This window comes from Schistocerca serialis, chromosome 1 (genome assembly GCF_023864345.2).
Source record: "Schistocerca serialis cubense isolate TAMUIC-IGC-003099 chromosome 1, iqSchSeri2.2, whole genome shotgun sequence".
In the NCBI taxonomy this organism is placed as follows: Eukaryota; Metazoa; Arthropoda; class Insecta; order Orthoptera; family Acrididae; genus Schistocerca; species Schistocerca serialis.
In genome coordinates this window covers 244016681-244036857 of record NC_064638.1, presented here as the reverse complement: position 1 = coordinate 244036857, position 20177 = coordinate 244016681, and the positions used below count along the sequence as shown (strand labels likewise).

Below are 20177 nucleotides of genomic sequence, written 5' to 3'. Positions count from 1 at the left end.
TTTTAATACAAATTTGGCAGAGGTCAGCAGTGATAATGGTGTAATAGAATTTAAGCTCCTTGTTGTAAAACATAAATAAATGTACACTGTATGGGAATATCCAAGTTTTTGACTCTGAAACTCAGTTGATATTAACATTTTTGATGCCTGTTTCAATAGCTTACTTCGTGATGTGCCTTTACTGGAGATCTGTCACTTGCTGTCTGGACTCCAAAACAAGCTCCCTAACTATTATCAGTTGTGGTTAGATAGCTTCAAAGATCACAAAGTATATTAATTTCTAAAAGCAATTATTTTTGTAGATTCAAATAATTATAAAAGGCTCTATAATATGTAGTCAATGGGTTAACACAATTCTCAATCACATGAATGCATTGCAGATTGATGAATTGATCAATCTTCTGCTTTATGGACCGAAAGTGTATGTCACAGAAAAGGCAGCCATGGTACGTCACGGTGAGCACTTCCTTGCACAGCTACGTGAGCCAGTGTTGCATGGATTACTAAGAAAACATTCTGGAGTTTTCCGTGTTGTAGAGCTGCTTATCGGGGATAGTTTGCAGCCAGAGAGAAGTGGCTGGCCACTAAGATTTCTTGAGCAGCTATTACAACGTGCTGTACATAAAGATGCCAAGCTAGAATTGAGGTATGATGTTAAATGGTATGCAAAATAAGATGATCTGTCAGCCTGCAAATTAAGTCAGTTTTAATAAAAATAGTCTCAACCTCGTTTTCAGATTTTATATTTGTCGGCAACTGGTTTTGTCCGTTTCCTCGGACCATATTTAGGCTTAAACTGTTATATTGGCTGCTGGTGGCAGCAGATGGAGTGAGATCTGTAGAAGTATGGTTGTCACTGAGCAGTGACAACTGTACTTCTGCAGATCTCACTCCATCTACCACAACCAGCAGCCATAATGGTGGTGTAAGCCTGAAGATGGTCCGAGGAAAGAGCCAAAACCGATTGCCAACAAGTAAAAAATCTAAAAATGCAACCAAGACTGTTTTTATTGATTTTCAACATTTTATACCGATCGCTGTGCTCTAGTCAAGAATGCTTTCTCAATTTTTAAGTCAATTTTGATGCACAGTTGATTTGATACATGTAACATACATAAGTGTATTAATAATTATTTTGCTTTCTGCGAGTGATTCTTTAAAGAATAGTTTACTGAAAAACATAAGATCAGACATATCATTGTGCTCTACCTGCTGTACTACAATATATGTAGAGAAAATGTAATTACTAAGTGCCAGCACTTTGAAAGTAGTATTTTGTTTATTGTAAAAATTTGAGGGAAACATTCCACGTAGGAAAAATATATCTTAAAACAAAGAAGCTGTAACTTACCAAATGAAAGTGTTGGTATGTTGATAGAGACAATATGAACAATAAAAAACACACAAACACACACACAAATTTCAAGCTTTTGCAACCCAAGGTTGCTTCATCAGGAAAGAGGGAAGGAGCGGGAAAGATGAAAGGATGTGGGTTTTAAGGGAGAGGGTAAGGAGTCATTCTAATCCCGGGAGCGGAAAGACTTACCTTAGGCTGGAGAAAAGGACAAGTATACATTTGCTAGCGCGCGCGCGCGCGCCCGCACACACACACACACACACACACACACACACACACACACACACACATCCATCCTGTGTGTGTATATGTGTGGACAGATATATATCTGTGTGTGTGTGTGTGTGTGTGTGTGTGTGTGTACACCTGTCCTTTTTTGCCCCTAAGGTAAGTCTTTCTGCTCTTGTGATTGGAATGACTCCTTACCCTCTCCCTTAAAAACCCACATCCTTTTGTCTTTCCCGCTCCTTCCCTCTTTCCTCATGAAGCAACCTTGGGTTGCGAAAGCTTGAAATTTGTGTGTGTGTGTTTGTGTTGTTTGTTGTTTATATTGTCTCTATCTACATACCAACACTTTCGTTTGGTAAGTTACAGCTTCCACACGCCAAATTTATACCTTGGGAATGAATAATGTCTCATTCTAAATTTTCTTGTATCAGCAAGGTGTATGAAACTGATATATGAATTTTGATGTTGGAGAAAGTTGTTTTGGACCTTATTTGTTTGTGTTCCATTACTGATGGCACACTTTTGACTTCTGTATTTTTTTAAACATAGTGTAATTCCACTTTCTTGAAACCATTCTACATATTGGAAAATGTGTAAGAAACAATGTCATGCAGTTGGTGTTACATTTACCAAGGTATGATAAGTAATAAAGGAAAATAAGTATTGTCATCATAAAATGGATGCTTGACTCAAACAAACTGAAAATATTTCATGTGGTGGTATGGGCTGTCTCACAGTTATTTTTCATTTTTGAGACCTTCAGTTCAGAGAGGCTGTATGTTGATTCTAACAGTTCATAATGAACTTGAAAATAAGCAAAGGAAAAGTCTACATGTGAACAAAATTCCTTACTAAAATTGGGAAATTCATCATAGTCTTTATTTTGTGTGTCGCTCAGTGTTAGTGTTCGACTATGGATCCAGACATCTGTGATTTGATCCCCAGTCAGTCTTAACATTTGCGTCTGTCATTGATCAGTTCTTTCACCTCAGACCGTACTTGTTAATGTGAACATGTCAAGTTGCACTGACGTTTGCAATACTGGTTGAAAATCCTCCTGAAACTGGCTGGATAAGCCAGTTCAAAAATTGGAGGAAGGCAAGGACATACCACCTCCAATGGGACTGCAGTGTTCAAACCAACCTTCTATTTTGTGACAGCCTTACATTCTTAATTACTGTGTAGTTTCTGCATTCTGCTGTACTTTGTAGCAGATTTAAAGAAAAGCAGTAGTTCTTTCTTATCAGAACTTTTGCTCATGTCTACTACACCTTCTGTTGTATTTCGATTGAGAGTTACTCATAATCTGGAAGGTCGAGTGTTGCCAGTGGCCCATTTATTGCCAACTACAGCAGGCAACAGGACATTCTCTTCATGTAATCATCTCGCATATTTTTTGACTAACCATTCAGGGATAGTGTTTAATTCATAATGCAGACTTAGTCACTTGATGGGAGTAACATTTTGTTAAAATTGTCACTGCTATTGTGAGTTACAGTAACAGCAATGGGCTGGATATTTGGCTAGAATGGAAAACAACAGGATTACCAAGAAAGCATTTAAAGGAACCCTCCAGGCAACTAGACCATTGGGCCGACCTCATACAAGGTGGAAAGATGACACAGAGAAGGACATCACAGTATTAGGAATTTCCACACTGTGGAGAGAGACTGTGAGAGATAGAAGGCAGTGGAAACAGATCATTGATGCAGCACGTGGTCTACAGGGCCTGTGATCACTGAGGAGAAGAAGAAGGGGAAGAAGAAGTAACAGCAAAATACCAACAACTCTGAAACATCCTCTTGGATGTCCTCATCTGAATCAGTGTTCAGATGTCCAACTGTTCCAATGAATTATTCTTAAATGTATCCAGATCAGATATAGATATGACAACCTATGTTCATAAGTGTGGTAAACAGCCAGAATGCATCTTTTGAAACAGTTTGAGAAAATCACCCAAAGACATGTTGAAAATGAATTACTGTCATCAAAAAACATCTGTGATCAGGATACCTTCAGATATCATTTTGAAACCACTGTTGAGTATTATAAATCAGCCCATAGAGCAGGAATGTTTACCAAACGTATTGAAATATGCCAATATAAAACTGTTATTCAAAAAGTGATTGATGTTGGATGTAGGGAATTATCACCATATCTGTCTTCTGATGGTCTTCTCTAAAGTGTTTGAAAAGTTCACTGCAAAACAGACTCAAAATTTCATATTATAAATGACATAGTTTTAAAAAATCAGTTTGTATTCCAACAAGAAAAAGGCACTGTAAACGCCATCAATGAATTTACTCAGAAAATTTGCTCCACATTAGGTAAGGGTAAGAAGGTCACTTGACTATTCTGTGATCTGCCACAAGTATTCAGGTCAGTGAACCTGTCCTCATTTCTTCACAAATTACAGATATATATGGATTCAGGGATACTGTTTTATAATGTTTCAACTGTTACTTAGGGGGTAGGAAACAACAATTAATTGGGACTTGAGACTAAAGCAATTACTCCTTGAACTGGGAAAACAATTTCCCAGAGAATCCACCAAGGTTTAGTATTGTACCCCTATCTGTTCCAGTTATACACAAATGACCTACCACTTACTGTTGATGTTCAGTCAGTCTTATTTGCTGACGATACATCAGTTGTGATTGAAAATTAGGCACCTGAAAGAATTCCAAAACTGCTAAAATACTTTAGAAAAATTGGTTTCTTGGTTCCATCAAAATTTACTGAAAGTGAAGTAAATGAAATCAAAATAGTGCAGTTTGAAGCTAAATTATTAGACTGAAGTGAAATAAAAAACCTTTTTGCAGTCATCAGGATATCACAGAAGCAAACTTCATAAAGTTCTTAGACCTAAACCCTGACAGGAAAATAAATTGGAAGGTACACATTAATTACGTAGCAAATAAACTGAATAATTTAATGTTTCCATTCCCACCCCAACTGCAGCATATGCCACAGGGAGAATTTTAAACTTACAACCTATGGTTTGCAGCTGTGTGCCCAAAGACCACAGTATGCCAAGATATAACTTTACAAATGAGTGAAAGGCAGCAATATGTTAAACATTAGGCACGGAGCAGATGACTTTACCATTCTGATGGAAAAGTGCTGTTATTGTATTGAAGAATTTTTTGAGGACAGTTTATCATTTTGGAAAAGTAATTTTATATTTTTTAGTACGGAAACTATAATAAGTATTTGTGTTGCTGTATCTCAGAAAAGTTTATAAAATAATTTAAACTTTCGTATTTCTCCGAAAAATATTTGTATTTTAAAACTTGACACGTCTCTTATACATCAATTCAAATTATTTGAGAATTGTGTGTATTGAGATGACTAAATCACATTTTACTTTTCAGAGTGGTAATACCCACTTGTATTACGCCGGACAATACTCTGGACAATTGCAGATTTTGTTGTATGATAAATTCTACTGCGAGACTTTTGCTTAACTTAACATCTTCCTTTTTCCACCTTGTTTATTTGACTATTAATTATGCTTCTTACCTTTGCCAGATGGTGTGTCTATGAAGTCACTGTTGCTTCCTTACATCTTTCTAATGTAAAGAAATCCCAATGTAAAATCTAGTAGCAATATCACCTTCCTCAGTGCACCTTTTTTTTCTTTTTACACTGTCACTTACAGGCTGCAAACCAGTATTGGGGAAGTGTATTGTACTTAATTATTTCCTGGGAGATAAAATAATGCCTTCTTGCAGGTCCCTTAAAATGCTAAGTATAAAAACTACAACTGAAACTTGAGGTGACTGTCATAAGATTCTTGACTCACATTTATGGGGAATGAGAACCAGACTGATTAATGTACTATTATTAAGTTTCCTGTCTATAAACTTAGTTTTGCAGATGAAGAAAGTCATCTTTAGACAACAATTTCGCATCTTGTACACTCAAGTTTATGCAAGTGAAGTCGATATGAAAACATTTTATGTCTAGTAACTTCCCCGCAGGCTAAGCAAATTAAACCATCTTTTAACAGCAGATTTATGAGAAGGATAAATTGCTACTCACCTCATAGACTGGGCGTTGAGTGGCAGACAGTAACAATTAAAAAACAAGTAAGCTTGTAGGGGAGTTGTGATCGCTTGCTTTTTGCCAAAAGTTTAAATGTTCAGTAGTCTTGTAAATGTGCCTGTCTGCAACTCAACACCTTCTCTATGTGGTGAGTAGCAATCAACCCTTTTCGTAATATTGATGCTATTCCGTCATGGACTTTCTGTTTCTTGTTTTAAAGTATCTTTTTTTTTTGATGAAATCAAGTGAATAACTTGGCAGTATTGTGTCAACAGTGTTGCAGATGGTTTGGGATGCAAAGTTTTGGCATCTTGGGAGTTGTTGAAGAACTGGGCAAATGACATACCAACAAGGAAATGGCAGGTTGTGGACCTACTGGTACAAACTGTGAGGCTGCTTAAGGAGCCAGTTGGTTGCTTTACACGGTACGCTGCCATACATATTTGGCTTAGAGAGATAATAACTTCAGAAAATCTGTCTCTGCATGAGAAAAATAGAGTTCTGGACTTGCTCCCGGGACTGGTTAATGTCAGCAATGCCGAAGATCAAAGTCTATGGTATGTACAAAACAGTTCACTCTTCATACATATTTCTTCAGTTTCTTTGTTATCTTTATCCCTCCTACTTTTCATTTTTCATAGATGTAACTGAAATGTCTGTTGTTGAAGGGTATTATAATGCATGTCCTTCTGCAGCAGGATAAAAGAAAAATGGTAGAATAATAGATTGATTGCAAAAGTGTAAATTCCTTTAAAAAATTGTGTTAAAAGGAAACCTCCTCAGTGATAAAAAAACGAAGCTTGAAGAGACTAGCAATGTGGAACAGCTAATCGAAAAGTAAGAATTGGCCTGAGAAACATTGCACTGAGGTGGCAAAAGTCACAGGATGTCTCCTAATATTGTGTCAGACCTGCTTTTGCCCACTGTAGTGCAACTTGATGTGGCATGGACTCGACAAGTCATCAAGAGCCCCCTACAGAAACAGTGCCATGCTGCCTCTATAGCCGTCCATAATTGTGAAAGTGTTGCCAGTACAGGATTTTGTGTGTGAACTGACCTTTCGGCCATGTCCCTAAATGTTTGATGGGATTCATGTCAGGTGATCTGGGTTGCAAAATCATTCACTTGAATTGTCCAGAATGTTCTTCAAACGTTTTGTGAACAATTGTGACCTGCTAACATGGTACACTCTCATCCATAAAAATTGTTTTTGTTGGGAACATGAAGTCCACGAATGGCTGCAGGTGGTTTCCAAGTAGGTGAACATAACCATTTCCAGTCAATGATCAGTTCAGTTGGACCAGAGGATCTTGTCCTCCTTTATAGAGCCACCGCCAGCTTGCACAGTGCCTTGTTGACAACTTGGGTTCATGGGTTTGTGGGGTCTGTGCCATACTTGAAGCCTACCATCAGCTCTTACCAATTGAAATTGGGACTCATCTCACCAGGACATGGTTCTCCAGTCATAAAGGTTGCATCAGTTATCTGCTGCCATAGCCTTTGATGCCAAATTTTGCTGCACTGCCCTAATGGTTACGGTTGTCGCATGTCCCACATGGCTTTTTGCTGCAGTTATTTCATGCAGTGTTCCTTGTGTGCTAAAACTGACAACTCTACACAAACACCGTTGTTCTGGGTCATTACATGAAGGCCATCGCTCACTGTGTTGCCTACGGTGAGAGGTAATGCCTTGAAATTGGGTATTCTCGGCACACTCTTGACACTGAGGATTGTGGAATATTGAAATCCCTAACGATTTCCAAAATAGTGTGTCCCTTGTTTCTAGCTCCAACTACCATTCTGTGGTCAAAGTATTTTCATTCCTGTAGTGCAGCCATAATCACATCAGGGAGCTTTTCACAAGAATCACCTATGTGCAAATGACAGCTCTGACAATGCCCTGCCCTTTTATACCTGGTGTACACAATACTTCCACCGTCTGCATATGTGCATATGGCTATCCCATAACTTTTGTCACCTGATTGTAATGTGTGCTATTGTACAAGGGGATATTGATCATGAAATGCATTGAGTAAGAGATGGAATAGTAGTGGAGAGTATAAATGTTCAGATTGTTTGCATACACCGTTGAATTATCTGAAAGATCAAATGTGCTCCACTCATTCCAGGTAGGGTTCCAATATATTAACAGTGAGTAAGCCATGCTTACATCTACTTCTTGATTGAGTTCATTGTTAATAATCTATAAGAATTTGGAATCAATAGTGGCATCTATAAATATAATAGTTACAGAAATTACGTATTTCACTACCTACAACTCAACATTACTATTCCACAGCAAGCAGCAAAACATTCACTATCAGAACATACAGCTTCATAACATGAAGGAGAGCTTAGAGAGCATGTAAGCTAAAGAGCGCAAGATGTAAACAACAGGAAGTATTGATGTAGTTTAGAAATAACAAGACAAAGTTTGTTAACAACTGTAAGTTAGTAGTAGAAAAGGAAATATCAAGAAAAACAGGAACCATGAACAAAAACTGAAGTAGTAATGTATTTTTCTTTTTATTCAGAAACATATTTTAAATTATGACATCCGCTACCTGCCTTAAATCATTATTAAAAGTTAGGGTCTGCAGAAAACTGTGCAGTAATGAATCTCCAAGTACATGTGACAAGAGCAAGCCATTAATGCTTATTTCCCCTGGGTAGCAGGTCAGGTGCTGAGTGTGGATACATGAATGGAAAACATTTATTCTATACTGACAGGCGTAGTCACTTAGTGGTAAAGTTAACAACCATGCAGAAAACATCTGGTAGTAAATTACGTGGCATATTTGCAAGAAGACTGTTTGATGCAGAGAAAAAACAACTAACACACTGAAGTGGGTACATATTAAGGTATCAGTGATTACAATATCTGCACTTGTACCCCTAATGCCCTGTGTATAGTATGCTTCTTTACTCCTCTGAACAATCATTGATGCTAGTGCCAAATTTTTGTTGTTGTGGCTTTAGAAAGTTCAGTGAACACAACACATTGATGCTGCTATTCACCTCACTGAAGGTTCTGTATAAACTTCATTGTGTATTATGTGAAGTATGCACTTTATGCCAAATATGCTTTACTGGTACTGAGAAATCTAACACATTTCATGAAGTACAAATGTTTATTATGTAATAGGAGCCCAAGTAGTGTTTTGCACTTAATCAGCTGACTGTGGGGTTATTTGATTGCTTTAATACTGTTTTTGTGTCCAAAATCCATTCACCAAATAGTTTCTGCAGAATTTGAGGACTAGAAGAGAGAGTTTATTAAAGTTTGCAACAAAAATCAAAGCAAATTGAGTTGTTCTTATTTCATGTAACACATACTATATTGAAGAGGCACATCAAAATATTATGCAAGTAAAAATTGTAACTGAATAGCATTGTAACTGTTTAAGAATACGAGAGAACATAATATGTGTACAGAACTTGTAGTCCAAACTATAACTGATAAATTAAACATTTTAAGTTCAAGAATAACATTCATCATGCCATAATATTAATTACAAATAATTTCTGTTTGCATTTATCTATGACAATTGTACTTGATCCAGATTTCTGCTCTTTAAGGGATCTTCTCTTGGATCTGCAGTCTCACCATTTTCCACTTTCAACAAGTGAACTGCATGAAGGAAGTATGGAATTGACCAGCTTTGTGACTTGCTTTCATAAATTGCTTTCTGCTTTAGAGATCTCAGGGAATAAGGTTTTTCTGAAAGCCATTATTGTATTCTCAGCTGGAGATAATGGTCATATATGTGCTCCAAGCATAGAAAAGCTGCTACCAAAACTTACGGGAAGGTAAGTATAATTCTTAAAGATGAGTGGTTTATTATGAACTGTAGTGACCTTGTGCACAATATTTAAAGAAATAAACAAATATAATTGTCCTCAAATCGAAAGTTAGAAATAAGGTCTATCGAAAGGTGGAAAGTTTGTCAAGATCTTCAACTTTCATAATTGATTAATCACCACCTTTTTGTGGAGAGCATTAAAGCTAAGCTCATAGATACAAAATATATTGAAAGATGACAAATGGCAAAAGAAAACATCAAAACTTTGGAGCAAAATACAACACATACTCAAGGAATAGGATGTCCATGCCCACAGAAAATTATTACAAATATCGGAAGATAATCGAACATTGGCCCACTGTGCACAGAAATTTTTATATGTATTTTGATTACAATTTTGTTATGGAATGTAGGGAAACTTAACAGTGTAGTATGATTAAAATTACTTGATAGGCAACACTTCACGCATTAGAGCAGGTTTCCCGCAGAGTACTCAACATCACACCCGAATTGCAATTGCTTGCATTCTCTGTTAATGTGTCTAGATCCAGAGTCATTAGTCTGCCACCTTCACACACACACACACACACACACACACACACACACACACACACACACACACACACACAATGCCAATGAAATACACACATTTCATCATTTCATACACAGCAGTAATAAGATATACTATACTTCTGTACAAGATGCAATTCAGCTTCACATACACAGTGACATAATGTCAGAGATTGGATTACATTAGGTAAGCTTCGCATGACATTAGGAGGCTGAATTTTTAAAGACAACAGTTCATCGTGGCAACTGTGTCACCACAGTCATAAATATACTTACATGATGCACTGTTGGAACATGGCACAACAGATAGCTTATTAACCTGACATATAAAAGGGCACAAGTTCAAAACACATCAAATGTGTTAATTTTTTTTATTTCTGAAACTAATCATAACAGTTTGGTTATTATTTTTATTGAATAAATTGGTTTAAATGTATTTCTTTTATTTATAATTATGTGCCATTTATCTTTCATCATCATATTAACACTTTTGTTTACTCTTACCTTTCTTCGTATCATTCTTTTTTTCATCAGGGACCTGCCTGTCTTGCCTGAAATCTGAAACCAACCAAGGACAAATGTTCATTGGTTGGTAACACAATAGCTCATGTATCCAGTGTGAGGATAGTTTCAGGTGACCAATGAGTGTGAAAAATTACTGTTTGCTTTTAGCAATGAAACTAATTCTTTTCTGTCTTTATTTTGCCTATACAGGCTAGCTTTAATCACTGGGAACAAAGTGGTAATTTTAGTTGGGTCGTAGAGTGGTGACATTGCACATTACTCATTGTGGTTAGCTTGGGACATGAGTTTAAATTCAGGGCTATTCAGTCTCATCTGCTGCAGTTCAGTCATTGCTCACTTGAAATTAGCTGTTAACAGAGCTTCTTGCATTTCAGACATGCCTTGTGGTGGCCACTTCCAACATTGCCCCACATTACATACAAGCAGCATTTGTTAAGTGAAGTGACCTGCTGTCTTTGTTTGGCACCTATAACTGAATGGTAACTGGCAGCTGACGTGGCAACACTTTAGCAGCAAGACAAATATGTCAACTATCAAGTAATTTTAACTGGACTACAGTAAATATAATGAAATATGTGCATTCTTCAATCTCTAAAAGTTAGTTTCAAATGACGAGAGGGTTTGTGAAAGGAGAGGGCAGTTTTTTACCTCAATACCTTGCTTCAATACTGAGATTAATTATCTGAGTTGCTGTTGCCTCAATTATATGCACTTACAGTGTAGCCTTTTTCTCCATTGTCATTTGTAGCTTGTTGTTTTAATGTCTTTTTTGTGCTTGATAGTTTTTGAAAAAAGTGTCAATGGATTGAAACTGTTACTCTTATTTGCTGTGTACAATTTGTGATACAATCAGGTTTATGTAGGATGTTCTACTGTAGAGTTTGTCACATAAATTGCTCCCACTGCCTAACAACAAATATTTACAAAAGCACTGAAAAAGAAAAATACACCATTACTACAAGAGACTGAATGCAGTAAGAGTACCATGAACACATCACATGCAGGTCTTTATAATTGACAACTTTATACACAAATTATTAGGGTTACAGCATTCTGCACGATACCAGACTTTGAGAATTCTTAGAGTGTTGGAATGTATTAATGATGCAGTCAGAAGTTCTAGATGCTATGGCATGGAGTCAGAGTCCCTGTATATGTTCATAGGGAATCTCTTCCCATGCAGGTTATATGTCAGGTCAAAAATTTGTAATAGTGTTCGCTGTAGAACTGTGAAAAATAAGTCATCGATCAGATGTATCCTAAACACATTTTATTTGTACACCTGCACTAACTGCTCTTGCCTGATATGAAGAACAACTGCTGCATGACTTGCAGTTGCCATTGCATAAAGAGCAACAGCTCTCCACTCCATCTCCGGCATTACACCAGTGATAGCCAGTGGTCATCAAATATGAATAAAATCAGTAAAAGTACATTTTAGTATGAAATATTTGGATTACAATCACATTGATGTAATTATAAAAACAGACTTTCATAAAATATAGTAAAAGAACTGTAAGAGAAGCTTGGTAAAGAAATAAACCATGAAGATTTGAACTAGATCCAAAGTGCCCTCTTAGGGGAATTTTGTGTAACATGTGTTGTGCAAAGATTAATTACAAGGATGCCACCGGTAATTGTAATAAAGATATGAAGATCAATATTTTCTGAAGATCAGTATTTTCTGATGTCTAGTCAAAGATGCAAAAAGTGCGGCTTATTACAATTTTTTTTTTACTTGGAGTGTACTCATAATTATATACAGAAGTGCATTTAATACAATAGTAACAATATCAATGACAGTACAGAATATAAAAGTAGTACACAACAACAAAAAACGATAAACTATTGACATTAAAATTGAGCATTGGGTAGTCCATGAGAGGACATGCATTAAGATATCGTACACAAAGATGGCTCAGTCAAGACACCATTTACAACAAATACTGGCCTGTCATTACAACTTGATTCATAGCACTTTTTGTGTCGTATTTACATACAGTGTAAATAATAGGCCCATTAGGTACAACAGGAACACTAGTCATTCTATTAATGACGTAAGTCTAGATACAAACTGTCATCTGCAGGGACTTACACGAAACATGTGCAAACTGAAAACAGTTAAAAAAGAAAGACTCCAGCAACCAAGTGAACAATGTACACATTGAGACACTCCTGTCACCAGTTGCAGAATACAGAATAATTAGCCAGTCATTAAAACTTTGACTTAGACTTGATATGTGATTTTATAAGTAACATAATATTTTCAGGAGGACGTTGTTATCAGGAGAAAGAAAACTGGCATTCTACGGATTGGAGTGTGGAATGTCAGATCCCTTAATCGGGCAGGTAGGTTAGAAAATTTAAAAAGGGAAATGGATAGGTTAAAGTTAGGTATAATGGGAATTAGCGAAGTTTGGTGGCAGGAGGAACAAGACTATTGGTCAGGTGAATACAGGGTTATAAATACAAAATGAAATAGGGGTAATGCAGGAGTAGGTTTAATAATGAATAAAAAAATAGGAATGCAGGTAAGCTACTACAAACAGCATAGTGAATGAATGCATTATTGTGGCCAAGATAGACACAAAGCCCATGCCTACTACAGTAGTACAAGTGTATATGCCAACTAGGTCTGCAGATGACAAAGAAATTGATGAAATGTATGATGAGGTAAAAGAAATTATTCAGGTAGTGAAGGGAGATGAAAATTTAATAGTCGTGGGTGACTGGAATTCGAGAGTAGGTAAAGGGAGAGAAGGAAACATAGTAGGTGAATATGGATTGGGGCTAAGAAACGAAAGAGAAAGCCGCCTGGTAGAATTTTGCTCAGAGCATAACTTAATCATAGCTAACGCTTGGTTCAAGAATCATGAAAGAAGGTTGTATACATGGAAGAACCCTGGAGATACTAAAAGGTATCAGATGATTATATAATGGTAAGGCAGAGATTTAGGAACCAGGTTTTAAATTGTAAGACATTTCCAGTGCCAAATGTGGACTCTGACCACAATCTATTGTTTGTGAACTGTAGATTAAAACTGAAGAAACTGCAAAAAAGTGGGAATTTAAGGAGATGGGACCTGGATAAACTGACTAGAAGTTGTACAGAGTTTCAGGGAGAGCATAAGGGAACAATTGACAAGAATGGGGGAAAGAAATACAGTAGAATAAGAACGGGTAGCTTTGAGCGACAAAGTAGTGAAGGCAGCAGAGGAACAAGTAGGTAAAAAGACAAGGGCTACTAGAAATCCTTGGGTGACAGAAGAAATATTGAATTTAATTGATGAAAAAGAAAATATAAAAATGCAGTAAATGAAGCAGGCAAAAAGAAATACAAACGTCTCAAAAATGAGATCGACAAGAAGTGCAAAATGGCTAAGCAGGCATGGCTAGAGGACAAATGTAAGGATGTAGAGGCTTATCTCACTAGGGGTAAGATAGATACAGCCTACAGGAAAATTAAAGAGATCGTTGGAGATAAGAGAACCACTTGCATGAATATCAAGAGCTCAGATGAAAACCCAGTTGTAAGCAAAGAAGGGAAAGCAGAAAGGTGGAAGGAGTATATAGAGGGTCTATACAAGGGTGCTGTACTTGAGGACAATATTATGGAAATGGAAGAGGATGTAGATGAAGATCAAATGGGAGATATGATACTGTGTCAAGTGTTTGACAGAGCACTGAAAGACCTAAGTCGAAACATGGCCCTGGGAGTAAACAACATTCCATTAGAACTACTGGTAGCCTTGGGAGAGCCAGTCCTGACATAACTCTACCATCTGGTGAGCAAGATGCATGAGTCGGGCGAAATACCCTCAGACTTCAAGAAGAATATAATAATTCCAATCCCAAAGAAAGCAGGTATTGACAGATGTGAAAATTACCAAACTATCAGTTTAATAAGTCACGGCTACAAAATACTAGCATGAATTCTTTACAGACGAATGGGAAAATTGGTAGAAGCCGACCTCAGGGAAGATCAGTTTGGATTTCGTAGAAATATTGGAACACTTGAGGGAATACTGACCCTACGTCTTATTTTAGAAGCTAGATTAAGGAAAGGCAAACCTATGTTTATAGCATTTGTAGACTTAGAGAAAGCTTTTGACAATGTTGACTGGAATACTCGCTTTCAAATTCTGAAGGTGGCAGGGGTAAAATACAGGTAGCGAAAGGCTATTTACAATTTGTACGGAAACCAGAGGGCAGTTGTAAGAGTCGAGGGGCATGAAAGGGAAGCAGTGGTTGGGAAGGGAGTGAGATAGGGTTGTAGCCTCTCTCCCATGCTATTCAATCTGTATATTGAGCAAGCAGTGAAGGAAACAAAATAAAAATTCCTAGTAGGTATTAAAATCCATGGAGAAGAAATAAAAACTTTGAGGTTCGCCGATGACATTGTAATTTTGTCAGAGACAGCAAATGACTTGGAAGAGCAGTTGAACGGAATGGACAGTGTCTTGAAAGGAGGATATAAGATGAACATCAACAAAAGCAAAACGAGGATAATGGAATGTAGTCGAATTAAATTGGGTGATGCTGAGGGAATTAGATTAGGAAATGAGACACTTAAGGTAGTGAAGGAGTTTTGCTATTTGGGGAGCAAAGTAACTGATGATGGTCGAAGTAGAGAGGATATAAATTGTAGACTGACAATGGCAAGGAAAGTGTTTCTGAAGAAGAGAAATTTGTTAACATCGAGTATAGATTTAAGTGTCAGGAAGTCATTTCTGAAAGTATTTGAATGGAGTGTAGCCATGTATGGAAGTGAAACATGGACGATAAATAGTTTGGACAAGAAGAGAATAGAAGCTTTCAAAATGTGGTGCTACAGAAGAATGCTGAAGATTAGATGGGTAGATCACATAACTAATGAAGAGGTATTGAATAGAATTAGGGAGAAGAGGAGTTTGTGGCACAACTTGACTAGAAGAAGGGATCAGTTGGTATGACATATTCTGAGGCATCAAGGGATCACCAATTTAGTATTGGAGGGCAGTGTGGGGGGTAAAAATCGTAGAGGGAGACCAAGAGATGAATACACTAAGCAGATTCAGAAGGATGTAGGCTGCAGTACGTACTGGGAGATGAAGCAGCTTGCACAGGATAGAATAGCATGGAGAGCTGCATCAAACCAGTCTCAGGACTGAAGACCACAACAACATCAATATTGTCAACGTATTTAATCCTTAAAGTGTCAACAATTAGTGGCCATGATTTGTGTAGCTTGGTTCTATAATGGATATAGTTACTATGTCAGTTGTAACAGGAATAATATAGATGTTTTCGTCAATAAGTAATTACTAATAAAAGATTAAAATATCATATAAGTACTTTCAATAAATAAAAAATGCAGTCACTCCATAGAATCTGTTTCCAATAACCTAAAATTTCTACACAATGTTGCCAAAGGTCTACTACTTAATTCTGTAGATGAATTAGAAATTTACCTCCACCATACTGTTACACAGTATTTCCTTGTTGATACAGTAGTTAGAAAAGCAAGTGCACTAAAGTGTGCAAAGAAAACTGAACATTTTACTACAAGCTAGAGATTTTTCCTATCAAAATGTTAAAGATATTTATTTCTCAGAGCACAGTATCAAGCACTTTTACCAAGTGAGGTGGCACAATGTGATTGCATTTGAGAGGACAATGCTTCAAACCTGCGATCAGCCATCCAGATTTAGGTTTTCCATGATTTCCCTAAGTTGCTCCAATTAAATGCCAGGAGGGATCCATTGAAAGGCCACAGCTGATTTCCTTCGCTATCCTTGAAACAATCAGAGTTTGTGCTCCTTCTCCAATGACCTCATGTCAATGGGGCATTAAATCCTAATCTTCCATCCTTCCTTCAACCACTTGTCCAAATTAGTGGCCACCCATTCAGTAGTTATTCCATACCATCCTAAATATATTACTGCAGCAGACAGAACTGTTTAGTGTATCTGAATAATAAATAACTCACTGATTGGCTACCAGGTATCAAAAAATTTGCTGACGATAGCTTCATGAAAAATATATTAAATTGATGACTAACTCTGACAATGATACAATGAAATTTTCACTCTACAGCGGAGTGTGCACCGATATGAAACTTCCTGGCAGATTAAAACTGTGTGCCGCACCGAAACTCGAACTCGGGATCTTTGCCTTTCGCAGGCAAGTGCTCTACCGACCGAGCTACCCAAGCACGACTCATGCCCCGTCCTCACAGCTTTAATTCCGCCAGTACCTCGTCTCCTGTGAGGACAGGGCGTGAGTTGTGCTTGGGTAGCTCAGTCGGTAGGGCACATGCCCACTAAAGGCAAATGTTCCAAGTTCGAGTCTCGGTCTGGCACACAGTTTTAATCTGCCAGGAAGTTTCTAACAATGATTGTTGCTGAAATGCTGTTCAGAGCTTACTCCCAGACGTATAACCATACTTTTATAACTCCTTAAGTTTTAAAATAGATTACACCTGTATCACGATTTTCTAGCATCTGGTACGTTTGTTGCATGTTATGGTTGCGGCCTTCAGTTAATTGTGCCAACCAGGTGCGTTATTTGTATTCTGTGGTGTAGCGTCATGTGTGCACGGTGACAAGTAAATCGCGGCTGTCAAGCAGCTTCCAATCAGCTGCCGGGGGCAATTTGTTTTTATATACAGGGTGTTACAAAAAGGTACGGCCAAACTTTCAGGAAACATTCCTCACACACAAAGAAAGAAAATATGTTATGTGAACATGTGTCCGGAAACGCTTACTTTCCATGTTAAAGCTCATTTTATTACTTCTCTTCAAATCACATTAATCATGGAATGGAAACACACAGCAACAGAACGTACCAGTGTGACTTCAAACACTTTGTTACAGGAAATGTTCAAAATGTCCTTCGTTAGCGAGGATACATGCATCCACCCTCCGTCGCATGGAATCCCTGATGTGCTGATGCAGCCCTGGAGAATGGCGTATTGTATCACAGCCGTCCTTAATACGAGCACGAAGAGTCTCTACATTTGGTACCGGGGTTGCTTAGACAAGAGCTTTCAAATGCCCCCATAAATGAAAGTCAAGAGGGTTGAGGTCAGGAGAGCGTGGAGGCCATGGAATTGGTCCACCTCTACCAATCCATCGGTCACCGAATCTGTTGTTGAGATGCGTACGAACACTTCGACTGAAATGTGCAGGAGCTCCATCGTGCATGAACCACATGTTGTCGTACTTGTAAAGGCACATGTTCTAGCAGCACAGGTAGAGTATCCCGTATGAAATCATGGCGGTGAATGGAGGAAGTACAGTACATACTGACGAAACTAAAATGAGCTCTAACATGGAAATTAAGCATTTCCGGACACATGTCCACATAACATCTTTTCTTTATTTGTGTGTGAGGAATGTTTCCTGAAAGTTTGGCCGTCCCTTTTTGTAAAACCCAGTATAAATTCTTATGGTTTTTCTTCATGCTGTTTATTCTTTGGTGTATGAATTTTATATGTTTTCATTCATTCCATGTTTTTTGTTTTGTTTCTGCGTACTGTCAATCGTAGTTACAGTAGTAATTATCTACCTCATGTTATGAATGTACTCAGACGCTGGAATGATTTTGCAGTCGACCTTGTCAGGTTGTAACAGTTTACTTGTTTTCGTATATAATTAAGCACCATTATTCATAGATAAAGCATTTCAATCAAGTACAATCTCTAGTCTCAGAGTGAACATGTTGTTCTGCTGTTGGTCAGCCCAAATTAAGCTGAACCCGACAAGTGGTGATCCCATTGTGTTATGAGCTGAAGAGGACTAAACCACCACTGGATTTTACTAGTCCACAAGGTTACCAATGAGCCAAGAGTGTCCAGACTAGTGGTCCATTTGCCTCCTGGTGGTCTAACAAACTGGTACTGTGATTTGCCCAGGTAGAAGCAAACTTTTGCTATGCAGGAATCATGACTGACTCCATGTAATTTGCCCTTAGCATGAGCCAGCTTGATCACTGTTTCGCTGTAGAAATCAAAGATGTCATTACTGTGCCACCAAAGAATGTCTCATTAGAAAAACTTAAATTGTAATTAATCCAGAGACTCACAGCATCTCAAGAAAATTGAATACATTGAATACAACAAATACTGACACAAGAGGTGATCGCAAACCACCACAAAATCTATGACATTTACAGAGCATTGTAGAGACAGTTACAATTCTAGACAAGTTACTATGCACCATGTGGAGCAGTTGACTTCTGCCGCAGATCAAAGCTATCATGGTGTCAGAAACAGAGGTGTCACTGGATGCCATGACTGAGCCTGCAGATCAAATCCAAGAGGCCATTTGCACCTGCTCAGGTTAATGTGGAGACAGTGCCGGGCAGTAGTATGGTAGTGGCAGCAACAGTTGTGCGCACAGATTTTGACTCCTTGGCAACAAAAGTAGAGTTATTATGTCTGCAGATCGGTACTCTGCTGTCACAAGGTGGTACCGGCAAAGGTAGAGCGTGTAACTGCAAGAGATCCAGGAGCCATTTGTTGACCAATGCCACATTGTCTGACATGGAACAACCCTTGTGCTGGTACCCCCATATATTTGGTGAGCAGACACGGGAATGTACAGCACTCTGCTTCTTCACAAACACCAGTGGTGGACAGTCATAGGTGCCCTAGAGTGTCCCACAAAGTCACAACACCTGTTCTGCCCAGAATTACCCGATAGACTCGGGTTCACATTTTATCATCTTATCTCAAACTCCATTCCTCTGCTGCAGACCGTTTATGGCATTCTGTTTAACCACTGTTAATAACTCGTCCATGTATATGTACAGAATACAGGGGATCAAATTTAATTTGAAATTATGTCACTCATCCAGCAGAGACTTCACCATCACGAAGGCAATTATAGGAGCTAATCTCTCAGCACATTATCACCTCTTGTTGGATATATCCAATGCTTGGCTGGTCGACAGCTTTACTGGACTGACAGCTGCAGGATTTCATTGGAAGAGTACACCTCTCTCTGATAAGTCAATCCTCAGCTTTGAATAGACCTCCAATCAAAGGTGTGTGGCACGTGATTGCTTGGCCATTGCAAAAGCCGACTTTGACACAATGCTTGAAGTAGAAATAACTGAACAGTCAAGGTAGTCTGTTCTACACCTCGTTCCCAAAAAGGAGCAGCTGGGCATTTATGCAGTGATTATCTCAAGCTCAGCTCTAGAACTGTGTGCTACCCTGTGCCGTTGTTGCAAGACCACAATTATGCATTATGTGGACCAACAATATTCAGTGTTTGGACTGCACTTAAGCTTGTACAAGGATTCCTGTGGCAGAGGAAGACAACCCAAAAATGTCAATCATTACTCTGTTTTGACTTTTTGAAAGCAAGTTCATGACTTTTGGTTCACAGAACGCTGCTCAAACCTGGCAAAGTCTTATCGATTCCGTCCTGCAAGGCCTGCCATTTTCCTTTGTCTGCTTTGATGATGTAGTAGTGTTTTTGACCATGAAGGAGCAACACCACCAGCTGCTTAAGGAGGTACTAAAATATTTGGAACTGTACGTTGCATTCAGGAGGACGACGGTTCAATCCCGCGTCCGGCCATCTTGATTTAGGTTTTCCGTGATTTTTCTAAATCACTCCAGGCAAATGCCGGGATGGTTCCTCTGAAAGGGCACGGCC

The 20177-nt window shown here is 38.2% G+C and overlaps 1 protein-coding gene across 1 annotated transcript in view; it reads left to right on the top strand.

Annotated features, from left to right (window-relative positions):
• Nucleotides 1-20177, top strand: part of LOC126463715 (DNA-dependent protein kinase catalytic subunit-like) — a 475012-nt gene that overhangs the window by 169752 nt on the left and 285083 nt on the right. Inside the window, exons 21-23 of the mRNA XM_050096185.1 lie at nt 381-646; nt 5908-6189; nt 9212-9442. Coding sequence (XP_049952142.1) covers nt 381-646; nt 5908-6189; nt 9212-9442 — 779 coding nt within the window. The remainder of the gene's footprint in view (nt 1-380; nt 647-5907; nt 6190-9211; nt 9443-20177) is intronic.